Here is an 18437-nt window from a genome sequence, read left to right as displayed (position 1 = left end):
GCTGACCTCTGCCTGTTGTCTGCTCTGACAACAACTTTGGCTAATCAAGGCCTTGTCTGGGTTCAGACGACACGATAACCAATGATGGTTTAAGTAGTCAACCATCAGTTGAGTGGTCAACGGTTGGTTATTGTGTTGTCTGTCGGGTAAAAACCACCCACAGTTGACCATTTCCCCTGAAATAACTATGGCTGAGTTCGGACGACACACTAATCAACTGGGTGTGCATATGTAATAGGAACAGAATGGGAAACAACCGTTGATTAGCGTGTCGTCTGAACTCAGCCCATGTGAGATAACCAACACTCTGCAGAGTTGACTATCTGCACAACCGTTGGTTAGCGTGTTACTTGTTGGGCTCAGTGGACTATTTTGCAGGGTTGAGTGGACTATTTTGGCTGGCTACAGAGTTCCCAGGCAAGAGTGTCCAAAACTGTGCCAGCTGCTCTGCTACAGTCAGCACAACTTGCAGAGACTGCTGGGGTAGCACCAGGTACTACTGAGAGAGGGTGGGGAAATGCTGAGTTGATTATTGGTCCACTCAACGCCAGCCCCAACCACTCCACAGTTGTGTAGGAACATGTTGCGTGGGGAGTATCTGCAAAATAACCAACTGTGAGTTGACTATTAACCCACCATTGACTAAAGTGTTGTCTTGGTGGTATTTTTGTAGTATTTGAGGACGTGGAGTTGATTTTTCTATGTATTCTCAGAAGCTCTTCCCCAGTGGCTAAGGAGTTAAACTATAGCAACTTGGAGACGTGACCTCAAAGCCCACCTCCATCCTCATCCTCATTTCTTTATTATGATCATAAGACTTACTCAAGTTAAATTACAGAACACAAATGACAGGAATCAAGAAAGACATTTTTTTCCAATTTAGCTAATAGAGTCAGTCAATTGAACTCTTATACGCATGGCAATTACAAAAACAGTTAGCCACCTGTTCGGTAATAGGTGGAACTTGATCTGATAGACAATTCATTACCAATCTTCCATCTGGATGCCCTGGTAAACTAGTCAGAAGAGGGTAAACTATACGACTTCTCAAATGAAAGTAGAAATTGCGATATAAAAGAACATTTGTCAGAGTTTCAGTGGCTCCCACCCCACACAGACATAATCTACATTGATACAGAATTTTCAGAAATTGGGCCCAAAATGTAGAACATTAAATCTTGCAGGCACAAACGCTCTACCAGCTTGCTTATTCTTAAGAGAAATCAAATGTGAAGGTGAAGCACCATAACCAGTTCTATTAGCCAGAAAGTACAGATTTTGTCTTGCAATACTCTTTGCTATCTGCTCATTGTGTAGTCTTTGGCAAGACATACCTGCCTACCTGTGGAAGGGACCTCCAATTAAGATTGTAAATAGCTTTCCCAATTAAAACTGTTATATAAATGTGTGACGGTGTCAGACAGCCACTCTTCTCCATCTTTTTAATGAAAGACCTGTCAAGCTTTCCTCAATGTAAGGTAAACACAGAAGGATCAGTGTGTAAAGTTCACTCTTTTTACAGCGCAGGTAGATTAAAGAAAAAGAGAACAGGAAGGGTCAGCAATGCCTAACACACTGAAGGAATTGGAAATTGGAGAGAGATTTCATAACGAGGCGGACATGCATCACCAGGGGTGGAGCCCCTTTCTAGAAAACGATCAAAGAAACTAGCTTTGGAGGTGCCACTAAACCATTTCACCTTGCATTATACCAAGAGGATGGCTTGTTGCAATCTGGTTAACGACATAAGGAAGGCACCATAAGCAGGATGGGGAAATGGTATGCTTACATTCTGGATTACTTAGACCATTTCCACATGTATCAGTATGGTCTAAGCCAGGGGTGGGCAGAAAGTAGATAGGGGTCTACTTGCAGGCTGCTGGATGATTTTATTTATTAATTATTATATATATTTGTATAGTGCTTTTCAGTGGGCTATCAAAGGCCCCATTTAGAAGACACCTTAAACCACAGCGGTTATGCCAGAAAGCCAGGCTGTGTTCAGAAGACACCTTAAACCATGGCTTTAACCACAGTGAATATGGCTTTCTGGCTTAAGCACTGTGGTTAAAGCCGTGGTTTAAGGTGTCTTCTGAACACAGCCCGGCTTTCTGGCTTAAACACCATGGTTAAAGCTGTGGTTTAAGGTGTCTTCTGAATGGGGCCTATGGGTTTTGCAGAAATGATAAAAACAAAAAATAGGACAATTTTCAATTGAATGGCAAGGGTTTGTGACTTCAAGTGGCTTAAGTAGAGAAAAAAACAAAAAACTGCTCTCTCAAATGAACTTGTTTGAATCCCAAGTAGTTCACACAAGGTCAAGAGCCCACACCCACTCTAAGACACCAGCCCCAGGGGCTTTAGCTCAGTGGTAGAGCCCCTGCTTTCCATGCAGGACGTCCCGGGTTTGATCCACAGGATCTCCAGGTAGGATGAGGAAAGCATCCTGCCTGAAACCCTGGAAGGCCCATTGCTGCCAGTTGATACTGGGCTAGATAGACCAAGAGTTTGACTCAGTGTAAGGAAGCTTCCTATGTTCTATCTATTGATAGTAAGCTGGCATCAGATTGCTGGACCTATCCTGACACACCCTAGGATGGGATCAGGAACCATCTCTTGAGCTACGGTCTCCAGCAATTTCTGAAGTAGAAGAAGTGGTACAGTAGTGTAGAAGGATCTACACTACTGCTTATAATGGTTTATAAGGGTTATGACAACTTTTCAGGCCCAGTATGAAAACAAATACCGTTTTCATACTGTTTTAAAAGTGTTATATCCTGCTTGGTGTAGATCGGCCCCTGGACACAGCTTCACCACCTGTTTTATTCTCAATTCCTTTTTCAGGCTTCTCTTTTCTAAGCCCTAGATCAACAGCAGAGACAGATGCTGCCACTCAGCTCAGCCACAGTGGCTGCAGCTGCCACCACCATCTTCATTTTCCCAGAATACATTGGGGGTGTGGCCCCGAGGCATTGTGGGAGGTAATGCAGACCAGGCCTGGCGTTTCCTTTCACAGCTCCAAGGCCTAAAAGCTCTTTTTAAATGTTAAGAAGTGGGGTGCCAGCAATCAGCCACAATGGCATTTTGAGATTCCTGCTCAGGATAAACATCTGAGGCATTTTGAAGGCGTCCAAAAGAATCCAGGTAAGATGCCAGCAATCCTACTTCCAGTCTAGCACCTTAGTTTCCAGCTCGCGCTCTCCTTTAACTCAACTGAACTTGCAGGGTGTGTGTGTATGTGGAGAGGATGCAAGGAATGAAATGTTCCTGTCTGGCATTGCTCTTCCTTGTTGCTTGAAATCTCAGGAATATGCGATGAGGCTTAAATATCCTCATATGTTATTAATGTTGCAAAGCGGCTGAAAATATTGTCGAATGAAAAGGATTTTGAGAAACGTCTGAAGATTTAAAGATTTAAAAAACATAAACGGGGGGGGGGGGAGCAGTCTCTCCTCTCTCTCTTTCTCTTTTTAAACCCCTTTAGAAAAGATTTACAGAGCCGATAAGTGAACAAAGAGCTGAGATGAAAATAGATCTGAGGCTTGGAGCTGCTATAGATCCGTTTAATATAGGTGTTTGTTACTTTTCAAAGACAACAGGGAAAGCTCCAGCAAGGTATTAATGGGTCCCCCGGACAACCAGGAAAGCTAAGGAGAGGAGAACCGAAAATGAAATAGGCACCGAGGGGTGGAAGCAAATGTAGGGCCCAGGGCACACATGGCGTTCTTGGGTTGCTGAAAGCCAAACTATGAGAAAGCGCCATCCCAGTTCATAGTCACCCTGTTCAGACAACACCCTAAGCCACTGTGGTTAAGCATTTTGAGATCATCATTATGGCTTAGTGTGTCATGCAAACCATGACTTAGTGTGCCGTGTGAACCATTCCTAACCATGGTGGCTACATAACCATGGCTTAAATACGCTCACTAACCATTTGCTGCAAAAGGGTTAGCGGCCTAACCATGGCTTAGCGTGTTGTCTGAACAGGCCCATTATAGTACAAGAGCAGGGGTCCTTTTTCAATCCACGGGCCGAATTCAATTTTGGAACAGCTCTGAGGAGGGTGACATATTCAAATGGTAGATGAGGCAAAAGGGGGTAGGGTTAAAATACAAAAATACCACCATCTTTGAGCTTAAAGTTCTCACAACCTGTAACTAAGCCTTAGGAGATGCATTTGAATATCTTAGACTGAGGTAAAACCTGCACAGTAGCTGAGGAATCACCAAACTATTAGTGGCTGGGGGAAAGGCGCTGGGGAAGGGGGAGAGGCGTAGCTATCCGGGGAATCTGGGAAGTCCAGATTGTGCCCCCAGGCCTGAGGTTTCCCCACCCCTGATGTAAGACATATGCTGCCTGCTGTGCTGTGAGGGTGGGAAACAAATGGTGACACTGCTGAAGAGCAGGGCTGGCCTGAGGCGTGATGCTGCCTGAGGTAATGCAGCTAATGGCTCCCCCTCGCCCCACCAAGTCAAGATGCACAGTACCCAAGGCTGGCCAAGTGAGGAAGGACATCTGAGGAAGGAGGTCCTATAAACACCTCCCCCACACTCCCTCCCCAGCAGTAAAAAGACGATAACAAATTAAATAAATAGCAATTTGCTGCTTTCCCCCTGACACCCAAAATCTGCTGCCTTGAGGCAGCTGCTTCACTCTGCCTAATGGTAAGGTCGGCCATGAGGACAGGACCATAGGATAGTTCAATAGGACACACGCCTGCTGTGTGGGTGTGCCACAAACTCCCACCACCAATGCCGAGTGTGGCACCTGTGCTGCAGGTTGGCCTCTTTGTCCTAACACCTGAATGCCACTTCATACATTTTCATTCTTCAGTTGTACACTTAAGATGCTCTCAGTATACCCCTACATTTGTGGTGTGTGAACATGACAGGAACATATTTGGAAACAACTCTCTTAAGAAGGCACCCCTGTTCAGTGTGTCATTACTGGCCTAAGCTTTCTTCTGTGTAATGTGTGAAGTAGGCCCAGGTTCCAAGGTCTTGCCAAGGTGATGTGTGTGTTTAATTCTGACTTGAGCCCCTCAAATTGTCCTGACACATCATCTTAGGCATAGAGCTCTGGGTTCCTTTTCAACATGGTGGGCAAACATTGTCGGCTTCCTGTAACATTCACCAGCCTCAATGCGGCCATCTAGGCTGCGTTCCACTCATCATAACTGTTCCTGAGAGATTTGGTCCTTGGCTCTCATTGGGGTGACGATGGACTTTCCTTCATCCCTGCTTTTTCCCCCACCCACCCACACTATTCTATGCAGTAATTTCATGCTGCCAGCTCCTTTCCCATCTGTCACACCCAATTTGATATTGCTGCTTCCAGGGGAGAAATGTCCGTTATGATTTTTGTCTGCAGTTCCATCAGCAGCTTGTCCCCAAGCTGAGATTTGACGTCACCCACCTACAGAAGCTGTAGCTGTCACACTGAATTGCACTGCCCACACTGGACAGGAAGTAGATTTGGAAGGGACTTTGGCAGGTGTGAACTTGCCATTCTCCCTATCTTCCATGATGAGCAGACAGGACACTTCCCGCAATACATCTGTCTGGATATTGTGTTGCTCCAAGGAAGTCTTTGGGGCCAATGTAGCCTATCATTTCCTCCATGACCCATAATGCATCTCTGATAGGCCTTGCCCTGGAATATCCACCAAATATTCTATGGCTAAAAGGGGCATTGGAGATTTAAAAGCAACAAAACCTCTCAATATTTTTTTCCCAGCTGCATAGGGCAGGAAGTGTATCACAGTAAACTTTTACCTGGTGTAGTAGACGTTTGAGACAATCATTCCCAAAGAGCATCCAGGTTAGTCTATAACAGCATAAGACAAAAGTTATTGAGGTATTTTTGGTGTCTTGTAGGATTCAGTTCCCCACTGTCATGCCCCCCTCAATGCTCCAGATTTTAACAGCCATTCCCTCTCCCCAGGGAACATAGTTCTGCATGGGAGAGGATCAAGAACTTTAAGAAAAGTGCCTTCAGCACCCTCACCAAAACACAGGATTCTTTGAGGGATGCCAAGGCTGTTAAAGTAAAATAAAGTCAACAGTTTAACATTATGAGAGTGTGCCATGGCAAGTTTTCAGTTTGCATGCTTCTCCCTCCTTCAGGTGTAAAGGTAGGAGAATAAAAACAACCCATAGTTTCCTGTTCCATCTAAATATGAAAAATTGTGGTGTGTACAAATTACTTAGTTCACAAATCAGGATGTCAAACCAGGATCAATCTAGTTTTATTTGCTGGTTTGTTAATAACTACAATTTGTGCAACCCGGGGTTTCCCATATTCATATGAAACAGGAAACTGGTTTATTACAAACCATGCCCAGAAGCTGAAATCTCTTCCCTATGTGTGCAAAACACAGGCGGGGATGCACATGAGCCCAGGCTCTCAACAGTTCTTTCTTTCCGCAGTAAGCCATGTTTTAGTATTACATTTGAATTTGGCCAGTGTGAAGGTGAAGAAATATGGAAGGGGAAAATATACATCCCCTTAAAAACTAGGATACACCAACATTATAAAACAAAAGCCTGGGTCATTTGCTTGTATTCTGTATTTTTACTATGTTCACTTTCAGGTATCATATTCCACAATATGGAAAACACAGAGTATTTTGCAAGTAACCTCTGGATTTTCAACCTATCTGTACAAAGAAGGAAAATGTGGTATTAAACTTTGTTTTTCCTTTCATCCATATGGAAAATTTGATCACTGGAAACCTCTATGTCACATGGATGCCAAATATAACTGGTTAGAGAGGCAAACTCCCTGCCCAGCAGATGCCCTGGGATCATACCTATAATTTTTCAATGAAAAAACAACTAATTTTGATGGAAGACAGTCACAGGACTAGCAGTTAGCGTCTAACAATACCCTTCATCATTCAGTCCCAATGCATAATTCAGTGCCAGCCCTACTGTTGGGCAGGATGAGGTGGCCGTCTCAGGCAGCTAAATTTGGGCATCAAGAAAGGACCGCAAATAGTTAGTTATATCAGTTGTTGTTTTGTTTTTACTGTCAGGAAGGAGGAGAGGTTCTTGTGGAATTTTCTGCTCAGATACCCAATATTCCTTGATTGGCTTTGGGTACTGTGCACCTTGAGGGGTGGGAATGCTATTTCCTGCTCTACTCAGGCAGAAAAATGCCTTAGGCCAGCCCTGCACACACTGCCCAGGGAAAATCCTTTCACTGCTGCCCCAATCACCAGCTCCCATATACCACTGCTTTTCCCTCCACAATCCTCTCCAATCTAAAAATAGCTGCCCTCATCCTCCTAGCCCAAACATTCCCATTATGCAAGTTTCTGTTCCACTGACCAAAGGCTGCTGTTGGCCATGCCGCATTCCTCAATACCTGCTCTACTAATTTAAATGGACAGGGGCAGGCTGTTGAAGACAAGCAGTATTTACATAAAATGTTTTTGTGCTGCCTTTACACAGGTCAAGCCATCACACAAAGTGAGGTGGAGGGTAGGCCTCATTTGGGACTCCAAATAAACTCTGCCCTGCACTTTATGTCTCGCATTCCGCTTGAAAAGCGCAAGTTGCAGGCCTCATTTAGTTCTTTGGATCCAATTCATTTCTCAATGGCTAGTGCAATGCTGTGATTAACTGAATGAGCTATGAGGTAGGAAGCCCCTGGGCCTAGCTCAAAATTTACCTCAGCTGTGAACACGCCTGATGGTCTTAGACAAACCACTCTCAGGTTCAGCTCCCCTCCCATCAAACTCCATTTGCAATGTAAGGATAACAAGTGGGACCTCCAACAAAATGTTGCAGTGTGGAGTGCTGCAGTTCAGGATTCCAACCAGTCATGCCCTCTTCCATGAAACTCTATTCCATCCTCCCACTCCACACACAACATTCGGTATTCTGTGGCCACTGAGCATGCTCAATCCTCACTGGGTTCTTTTAGGGTTTGTTTGGCAGGGGGAGGACTTGCCCCCTTAGGATTATTGTTTTTCTTAAAGATTTTTTGTACTTCTGCAAACCTTGGGGCATCCCCAAGCATGCTGGTACTTCCCTCTTCTCAGTGACCCTATTTTAGGGACAATCCTGTCGGCACTAACCAACTGAGTTCGTTATTATAGAGGTAGTGGTAATACTGGCCCACCTTAGAAGGTTGTTGTGAGGCTTGCTGCAATTATGTATATGAAGTGTTCTGAGGATTTAGAGAAATAAATAAATAGGTATTAATTTCAGAAGAAATGAACTTATTATGGTGCCATACTCTGGTTCAGGCTATTGGTGTATCTAAGCCTGTATGTCCTGCTATTCTGACCGGCAGTGGATCTAGGGTCTCAGGCAAAGAAAGTCTTTCCAAGCACTATTATAACTGGAGTTGCTGGAGAATGAATCTGGGACCTTCTGCATGCAAAGCATGTGCTTTACTGTTCCATACTTAGCTATTTATATATATCTTTGGACAGAGGCTTTCCACGATCTTAGGCCACTATTCATGAAATTGAGGCAAGACAATTAGCTCACCTGAGCAGGTAGGAAAGCCAAGACCCAAGTGAGTAAACCATCAATTAATGCTATGTTTTGCACATGGCAGGGTATAAGCACACCTCTGGGAAATGCAGGACATGGTGCGCCTGTTTTTAAATCACATTCTTTGATGTATGACCAGTGGCTTCAACTTGCAGCAGGGGTCCCCAAGCCTGAGGCACCATAGTACCCATGGAGACCTCTATTTTCAAAGTGCATGACAACCCACATTCGAGCCACACCTTGGCTTTTTAAAACATTAAAGAAAAGGGTGGGGGAAGTTTCACCTTAGCCACTTTGTGCAATGTAAGTTAACCCTATCCCTATCTTTGGAAAGGTTGCCTCCTCCAACAACCTCTTGTGACTGTGGCAGATAAATAAATAAATCCCCTCACAAAAGCATAATTTTAGGCATGGTGAAGGGATGTACCTAAATGAAGGACAAGAATTTGGTGAACTGTACACCAGCAACACCCCCAATCTGTCCTGATGTCCTGTGTTGGCTAAAGTAGACTCTGAGTGAACGGGCAAAGTATTGAAGCAGGCAGACACACAGGCCTGGTTCAGACAACACGGTAAACAATGCTGCTTAACCACAAAATGGTTAATGGAATGCATTTTGTGGTTAAGCAGCATGGTTTACCATGTTGTCTAAACCAGGCCACAGTTTTCAGTCCAATGGGTTCAGATTGAGGCAAGAGTGGTCAAGATAGCAGGTAAACTCAAAACTCAGGCATTACATATTACACAGTCAAGAAACAGTCCAAGGCTTAGTCACACAGAGGGTCAATCACAAGGCAAGGCTAAGAAAACAAGGTACAAGGCCCTGGAGCGAATAGAACCACATTGTTCCAGCACTGGCTAGGCAGCCACTGAAGGCTTTTAATACCAGAGCCTTCTGAGTCACACCCAGAGCCAGAATGCCATGCATTACGGCTGTCTGGTCAGAGTCCCACTCATAAGGAGTCACTTTCTCCTAAGGAGTCCTTCTTTGCAAGCGAGCATTCCTCTTTACTGGACCCTACTGGCCAAGCCTCTTGGGGACCATAAGGTTGCTCAGGCTCTGCCTCAGAGGCAGATTCCCGTTCCCCTGACGGGGATGGACCCGCAGTCATCTCCCCTGAGGGCTCAGGCTCCTCCTGGTCTGGTGACAGTGACTGATCTGGGGTGCCCTCAGGTTTTGGGAGCTCCAACTCTTCCTCTGAGAAGGAGTCCTCTGGTAGCGGCATGACTTAAGAATCCAGCTGTGGGGTAGGGTGGAATATTTTCCAAAACAAAACATCTGAGCGCCAGTGTGGTGTAGTGGCTAAGGTGTTGGATTGGGAGTCGGGAGATCCCGGTTCTAGTCCCCACTCAGAGGATGATAACAATTTCACTTTGTACAGACCTGGCACCAACGTAACAGCACCAACAGACCTGAAAGCAATCTGATTTTACCGGCTGGATCAGTAAAATAACTGAAGGCTGGCATTCCTATCAAGGGGGCATCTGTTTATTCTGGTCCAACTTTCTGCTTGGGGCTCATTTTGCAATGGTGCTAATAAGACCGATGTGACTTGCCCACAGAAGCAGTTAACAAAATCCACATCATCTAACATTATCCCAGGGAGAGCCCTTTCTTTGTTCCTGAGGTCCAAGGAAAGGTGCACATAACGCTTTGTCACCCTTTCAGAGCAGAGGCTGGCCTCATAATCCCCTGAATTCAGAAACCGGTGCTTTAGGGAAAAGCAGCACACAATATTGTGAAGGCTGGTTGGCTTCCACTGCAGGTCACTGACTGGGGCCTTTTGCCCAGCCACCGACTGGTCCTGTGGTGGGGATCCCCTTCCTGGAAAGCTCAGCTGGGCCGAAACATTCCTATGTGGATGGGCAATCTACTGCTCAGCCCCAAAGAGGCATGAGCTACCCAACAACCTCTCAGAATGCCAGGCAGGTCAGACAGCAGGTGTCAGGCTGGGAGGCATCCCCTGTGCGAGCTGCAAACGAGCCAGGTGGCCAGTTAAAAGGCAAGTACCTGCTGGTGCCAGCATTAAAGGGGCAGCTTTACTGCAGCCTGATTTTGGTGCGTAGTCTTTCTTCATTCATTCATTCATTCTCTCTCTCTTTTTCCCTTGGTGGTTCTCTCCCCCCACTAACCTGTTCCCTTGCTGCTCGCACACTAGGCAGAGCCCTGTCAGCCTTGAAACAGGGAGGGAGAGGGAGAGAGAGAGGGAAGAAAAATAACACTTGAATACGTATTTTTGCTGAAATGTAAGAATTACTTCCTGCATAGGAGGTGGCAGAAGCCTTAGAGTCTCTAAGGGCACCCTCCACACACACAAGAGGCAAGTTCTCCCTGCCTGCTTATGAGTAGAAACTGGAAGCCACAGGAGCTTCTACCCTTGAAGGGACAGCATCTGACCCTGGCCAGGTGTGTGTGTGTGTGTGAAAATACAAAGATGCATTATCCTTTGTGTGATTCTTGATTTTGGTGTGAATGGGTCTGTCTACAGTTCTCTATGCAGTGCTTAATTGTTCAGGTCCAGGGTTCAAGTGTAACTAGAAGTAAATGTCCTCTGCATGGAAGCCCCTTCCCCAAATTCAAGATGCATAAGGTTTCTCAGAGGCGAGTGAAAAGAACTCTGTGCATGCTTGATGGTACTGTTTCCCCTTTTATCAACAGAGACTCCGTGGCACTTTAAAGACAAACAAATGTATTATGGCACGACTACAATGTGGAAATTGTTTCCTAAGAAGTCTAAGTTGAACTATGTGCGGTACAAAGGGGGGAGGAATCAAAGAGGAACCCTGCTGAAAGGTGTACAGATTGGTCATATTACTGTGATATTATCTACACAGAAAGTAAGCTCCAGCCTTGAAGCTAAGCAGGTCTGGGGCTGGTTGGTGCCTAGATGGAAGACAAAAGTGGGAATCAGATGTATGTTGCCTTGAGTTCCGTGATAGAAGAAAGGCGGGATATAAAAATACTAAATAAAATAAATACTTACAATCTCGCTTAGGCTGATTCCTAAGACTGAAAACGATCCCAGAGCTGAGACTAAACCTTTCCTGTATGTCAAGCCCTGCTTAGAATTCTCTCTTTACCATCTCTTGCTCAAACCGGGACTGAAGATTCGACGTACTGCAGCCTGCAATCTTGCTTGCGCTTGGTTATACACCCGTGGTAGACCTATTGAAGTAAACAGATTTACGGTGTGCATGTGTGTGCAAGCTTTGAGACGCCCTCCTCTTGAGCTTACAAGTTAAAAAAAAAACCCACCTCGTGAAAACGCCCCATGTTTAAAAGATTGTTTGCCACACACCCACTTCTTCTCTCTCTCTCACGCACACACCATTGCCCCCAGCCTCTTCTTTGAGAAAAGGAAGAAGGAACGGTCCTTTCCCCTCCCCTTTTCCAAACCAATCCCCTCCCTGGGAAGAGGAGCGGTGTAGGGAGAAGATCGCAACACCCTCTCCCATCCGTGGCGGGAGCTGACTGGGATTGGCGAACTAGGGAATTAAGGCGCACCCCCGCCCTTCCCTTAGCTTCTTGGGCTGGGCGCATGCAACTCACGCTCGTCTGTACTCAACACCCTCCCTCCGATCAAGTGCAGAGTCAACTTTCTTCCTCCCCCCCTCAATTCTCAGTGCATCTTGGATTGCTGCTCCGGGTACCTGCTGCTCACCCATCTCGCTCAGCTCTTTTGCTTTCTGCTTCCCGCACCCCGAGGATTTTCTCTTGGGGGGGGTGTCTTTATTTCTTAAGCGAAGCTGTCAGCTTACATCTCCAAACCTTCTCCTTCCTTCTCTTGCTCTCTTTTTTAAATTCCCCCCTTTACTCCGTGCTCTCAATGCTGGAGGAAGATTTTTTCCCTTGAAACATGAAGGTCCTTAGCTGGGTACATCTCATCCTCAGCCAGTGGCTCTTGCAAAAGGTAAGGAGCGGTGAAGGAAGCATGCACGCGGGCTGGTTGGTTGGGAAGGGAGAGATTTGGAAAAGGGAGAAGTTGGTGTTGCTGGAGACGATTGCCTTGTGCCCATGCAAACTTGGCCCTTTGCTCGAGAGAAGGGGGGAAATCGGGCACCCAGGAACCCCAGCAGCCCGATCTAAAAGGACGCCACAGATCATTGCCGTGTATATTGGCGAGGGGTTGTTGTGATTCCTTCGCGCGCGCGCCCCCCCCCCCAAACACGTCCCCAACTTGGACTCGATGACGGATTGTTGGAATGCAAACTGCATAGACTTGACGCGTGTCTCCAAAGTTAGGGTGATGCCGATTTGCGGAGGGACCCAGGCGGGGAGTCGCTTTGGCGGGCCGGAGGGGCAGCTGTTTTCTTAGCATGGGACACAACGCGTTTGTATAGCAAGTTATCTGCCTTTCCAGAGGGAGGCGGGGAATCAACACAGGGCTCGCGAGGGGGAAGTTTACCAAGCTGTAAAAACACCTCCTTCGCGGGCGACGACCCGTCTGGCGGCTCGGCGGAAGGCGGCTCGCGAGACGTGAATCGTGTAAATATAGCCTTGCTGCCAATTCGGATCCAGACAGGGGCGGGGGCGGCGAGGTGTAACTCCGGGTTAAGGCGCGCTCTCGGTGCTCGCGCCGCTTTTGCAAGGGGATTTTAAACCGCTGAAGATCTCCGCGCAAAGACCCGGGGGCCGGCCAAGCGAGGGCTGCTCAGACTTTCGTGCCCGGGAAGCTTTGTGCAGCCTCCGCGCGTTCCCTGCCACAATCGCCTGGCCTCGCTGCTAGGCAATTGCAATGCCCGACACCAGTGAATCTCGGCGCGCGCGCGCCCTCACGGCCCGGTTGTGTGTACAAACGCACGCACGTGGTCGTGCAGCTCTGCTTGGCTCGCGGAGGCAGGATGATCGGTGCATTCCCGGTGTGCAACATTTGTACGTGGGAGCGTTGTGTTCATTCACGTGTGTGTGTGTGTGTGTGTACAGAATGCAGTGGCGAGTCCAATGCAAGATAATGAGCATCGTGTGTGTATGTGCGCGCCCCAAACGTTGTGGTCTGTGCGTTGTGTTTCATGGAAGTGCTACACAGCCGTATAAACACACCTAGCGTTTGTGAGGCTCCGGAGCACGCAGGGTAGATCAACCCACTCAGAAACCCCCCTACACATGCAATCCAATCATTTTTTAATTTGATTTCTGTGTCATGAACTAAAAAGCTGGGTCTGCTATACCACTTTTTTTTCTTTTCTTTTCTTTTCAGGACAGAGTTCCCTTGGGTAGGTGAGGGGTACATTTTTTCTTCTTCTCATTCGATGCCTCTGCCATCCCTGGCCAACTTTTCGAGGCGGTAATGGCTATTCAGGAAATCCAAACCTCTGCTGGTTCCAAACGAAGTAATTCTAGGCAAAGCTTTGACCTTTTGCCTTGGTTGTTCTTCTTGTGGATTTAGCTCCACAAGAGTAAATATAATCTCAAATACCAGGAGCCCTCTGCTCCATTCTCAGTTTTCTCCAGAGGACCCTACAGACCAGTTTCCCAGATCTCTTTTGCTCTTGGGGACAGCGTAGTTGTTTGCTAGGTTCAGGCACTCCGAAGAACCAAACGGGGACAGTTTTCTGTGTATAAACCCAATGCTCACACAAAACCTGTCCGACCTCTGACCTTGACAAGCCACTCACACCCATCTTCTGAGACGATCCGATTTGATCCGATAAACCACATCATTTTCTTTCTTGTACGCATACATGAAAGAGGGTGTAACTGAGTGTATTGTTGATTATATTTTTTCTAAGTTAACACATTTACAGCCCTGCAGCTTCTGGCCTTCAGTGTTTCCTTGTGGCTGGTGTACCCTCATTAGTTAAACCAGGACTACACTCCGGCCCATTAGCTGTTCCACTTGGAGGTTTGCTCCTCTAATTTACCCAGTTTAAGCTGAGTAAAGAAGCACTTAAAGCAAAGTGTTATTAAATAATTGCAGAGGCCTTCCCATCCAAACCTCCCCTCTTCCATTCCCCTGGGCTTTAAGTGTTTTTCTTTTATTTCCCAATATGCTGCCATTAAAAAGCAGTTCTTGTTAAAAAGAAAAAAGGAAGATGTGGCCCCTGTGATTTGGAACTTTAGAACTTCCCTTTTTTTCTTGACACCAGCCGAACAATAGCTTTCCATAAGGATCATAAAATTTTGATTTTATGCATACATGCCCGCTGGTGTGTGTGTGTGTGTGTGTCTTCACAGGTAACTGGCATTGCATTTTTAGTGCTTGCAAATCAGGAGTTAAGAGCTTTGGCATTGTTTTTAATTTTTTTCTCTCTGCCTGTGTCTTATTTTTCTTTTTACGGCATTGTAATGTTGTAGGGAGAAATAAGGAACGGGCTCATTAAGCACCAGGCCAGTGAGAATCGGATTTCATGACAATCAATTTTTACTTTTCAACAGTTTCATGAATGCAAAAAACAAAACAAAAAATCCTCTCTCCCTCTTTCCTTCTCAGGGCACTGCATGCAGACTTTCACAAGGTTAGATCTAACTAGTCTGTGCTCCTTCAGTTTATCTTGTTCTCTGTAGCAAGATGGGGAGAGGAAAAATGGGGAGGGGGAAGCTACCCCCAATTTTTCCATCAGCCTGGAAGCACAGCTTTTAAGATGGAAACAACGTTGTTTTAATCAGATAACCAGTGTAGCTGGTGTGAAAGGCAGGGGGATCAAAGGAATGAGGTGTGCTTTGGGTTGGGAAAGGGGGGTTAGCTCTTGCGTTTTGAGCCCTGTGTTAGAGAAAGAACACACAGTGGAGGTGCAAACGCGATGCTTTCCTGTTTTTTAAAACTAGCTCTTTGTGTGTGTGTGTGTGTGTGTGTGTGTGTGTGTGTGTGTGTGTGAAGAAACATCCTCAGCTCAAAAAACCCTAAAATCTGGGTGGGAAAATCCAGCCCACCTCCAAGTATATACTAGATCTTTAATTGCTTGTCATTCTTATTTCAAACAAAGTTAAGAAAGGGGAAAATCCTACCGTGTATTAAAACATTGGTGCCTGTGCTTGATCTACATAAACTTTAAGGCTGCAGTCCACATCTCAGTTACTGTGGAAGTGCCCCGTCAAGATCAGTGGGGCTGCTTTAAACCAAACCTGTTGTGTGGACTTCAGTCTTTTATTTAAACACGGTTTGTCTTCTCTGGTCTTGTGACAGTGTCACATTAGGGAAATAGCATTCCTCTTCACCTCTTATTTCTCATTCATCCCAACCTTTTTTCCTCTCTTCCATACCATTTGGAGAAGTACTTGCCTATAGATCCCAAAGCCTGCTGTGAATATCCAGACCTGAGCAAAACAATATGCCATTCCTTAGACTGAGAATCTGGTGGACGTTCAAGCCTACTGGCACCTTTGTCTCCATCTTCTTTTTCAGTCCTCCCTGGTTTCCAATCCACACAGCAGTAGACAATGGAGCCTGAAACCTTATGAGCAGGATCATGCTGTGGAATCCAAAATGTAATATTGGAGTGCAGAATCCTTTAGCCGCCATAGTAGCAATATCCGAGTCATCCTTTAATCCACAAAAGAAAAAGAGCAGATGTGGAAGCCAACCCTAAAATAATGTATGTGCACCATTTAATGGGAAAGCAATCTCTTAGTTAGGGGTGTGTTTAAACTTCATTAAGCATAGACTTTAAAAATCACATTTTTAGCTCCTAAAAAGCCCAGGACAGTGTTCTTGGAGGTTATGTCCCATTTTATCCTCACAAGATGATAACTTATCCAACACTTCCCAGTGAACTTAGAATTTAGATTTCTAGTTTTGGTTATCCTCCCCCCTCTTCCCCCTCCCCCTTTTCTTTCTGTTTAGTGCAGAATTTCCAGTCATTTGTATATAAAAATCCTATTCATAGCTTTGAGGAAAGTTGGGTAGTTGTTACCAACTCAGAACAGACTGGCTGAAAGGGATAGCAAGGTGGAATTTTCCTCATGTTGGAATCTATTCTTACCATAGAGAGAATTGGAACCAGCAAGGGCTGCTTCCAGATGGAGCACTCCTAGTACTAAAAGTCAGGTTAAGTCTTCCTTACCATATATTTTTTTCGGGGGAAAAGGAAGACAGAAGTGTTGGGAAAACACGAGACAACATTGTCTGGACTCCTGTAAATTCCATGAATGAGGGAGTGCGATTGCACAATAAAAACTTCATCTGGAAGCACCCATGATGCATCTTTTTGCTATTAGGAAATAGGAAGTGGCCCCATCCCAGGTCCGACTATTTGTCCATCTAGGACCAGCTGCAACTCTCCAGGGTCTCAGGCAGAGATCTTCGTTATCACCTGTTAACCAGAGTTCCTTTATTTAACTGGAGACACCAGTGATTGAACCACAGACCTTCTGCATGCAAATCATATGCTCTGCTGCTGACCTATAATCCCTCTGCATTGGCTGCATCTGTCAACTGAACTGGAATATGGAACTTCACCTCTGGGCAGGGGCTTCATGTAATTATTGATATCCCGAGAAAGAATCATGCGCAGGACTGGAATGCCTAAGTGTACTCCCCTGACCCATCTTCTGCCACAAAGAAGTCCCAAACAGTGTGTTGCTCTCTTGGGATGCTATCATGGTATGTGAAACAATGACTTTGGCATGAAGACCCTCTCTGTTACCACGCTTTGCTCAGCACCGTTTATTGCTGAAAGGCTCTCTATCCACCACCCACAGCTGTCCTCTATAGAAAGGGCACACGTGTCCCACAAGGCATTTGCTAACAAACAGATGTCCGTCCTCTTTCCAAAGATGCCAGCATTTTGGCGCATGGCAGACACTGAAAGGGGATTCAGTTGAAAGCCTTGTTGACTCTCAGCCCAGAGTTTCTTTTCCATCTTGATCAGCTTTCAACCTTGATCAGCCTTCAATCTGAGTATTTTCTCAAGATGAGGTGGGAAGTGTACAATTTTGATTATTAGCAAACCAACCAGTAGTTGTTGGTATTGTATTTTTGTTGGTATTATATTTTTACTGCTAAAAGTAAATGTAAAGGCCCCCCCCCAATACAGACGTAGGCATTTGACATTGCATTTTGAAAATTACTCAGCTGATGAGCAGATACTTTCTCAAATGTTGGTCATGCTGCTTAACTAGCACACTAAGTTTAGAGATATGTCTAACTATGCTTGTGTGCATTGGGAAATAAATGGTTGCCCTTACCCTCTATGGTTTTAGAATTATCCAGGTAACAGGAAACTGTCCCTTAACTTATTTTGTATATTTTGTCAGTAGTCCCTGCAGATAATTGGCAGTTGGGGGGTGGATTTCTACAGTTTGTAGCTAAAAAAACCCAAAAACACCCAACCCCAAAAATTGCAAGAGAAGGAAGAGACTAACTTAAATTTGCTTGAAGTGCATGATCTGTGGTAGCAAAATAGATTGCAGAATATTCAATTCACTTTTTCAGGGACTAGTGTGATGGAGAGAAAGAGCGGTTGGGTGGGTAAGACATGATCAGGAGGTTTATGAACAAGGGTCACAAGACTGAGTAGGAGGTAAGGGTGGAGGATTTAAAGGGGTTTAGGCCTTTGTGAGCCTTGTGCATCCAATTGATTTTTGAACTTTTACTTTATGGGGAGGTTTTGTCTTTCTCTTGAGGACCAGAATTTTGCTCCTTTTGAAAAACAAAAGTTCGGCTAAACTAAAGCAAGGCTCTGGATTCTAGAAAGCCATATTATAGCTAAGCAGCTTTATGGAATCCATCCTCAAATATCGACCCAACAATGGTGTTAAAAGAGAATTGTATAGAGGAAAACACAGCATGTTGTACAGAACAGATGTGGAAATGGCTTGTTCCTTGGATAAGCTATAGCAGATTTTCTCTCTCTCCTTGATTCCTCCTTTGCCCTATAGCCCTTCTAGACACATGCAAGGGCCCAAGACATGACTGGCTGAGACCATTTTGTGCTGGGGTGGAAAGAATAAATGGGCTCTAGTCTTTCCCACTGTAGAGTCAGACTTGTAAG

General features: G+C 45.5%; 1 protein-coding gene across 1 annotated transcript in view; it reads left to right on the top strand.

Moving 5' to 3' along the window:
• Positions 1-12364: 12364 nt before the first annotated feature.
• Positions 12365-18437, top strand: part of NXPH4 (neurexophilin 4) — a 92969-nt gene continuing 86896 nt past the window's right edge. The window contains exon 1 of the mRNA XM_063118932.1: positions 12365-12418. Coding sequence (XP_062975002.1) covers positions 12365-12418 — 54 coding nt within the window. The remainder of the gene's footprint in view (positions 12419-18437) is intronic.

The sequence above is a fragment of the Elgaria multicarinata genome, chromosome 3, assembly GCF_023053635.1.
Source record: "Elgaria multicarinata webbii isolate HBS135686 ecotype San Diego chromosome 3, rElgMul1.1.pri, whole genome shotgun sequence".
In the NCBI taxonomy this organism is placed as follows: domain Eukaryota; kingdom Metazoa; phylum Chordata; class Lepidosauria; order Squamata; family Anguidae; genus Elgaria; species Elgaria multicarinata.
The sequence above is the reverse complement of the archived record's forward strand: the minus strand, read 5'-3'. Positions and strand labels throughout refer to the sequence as shown.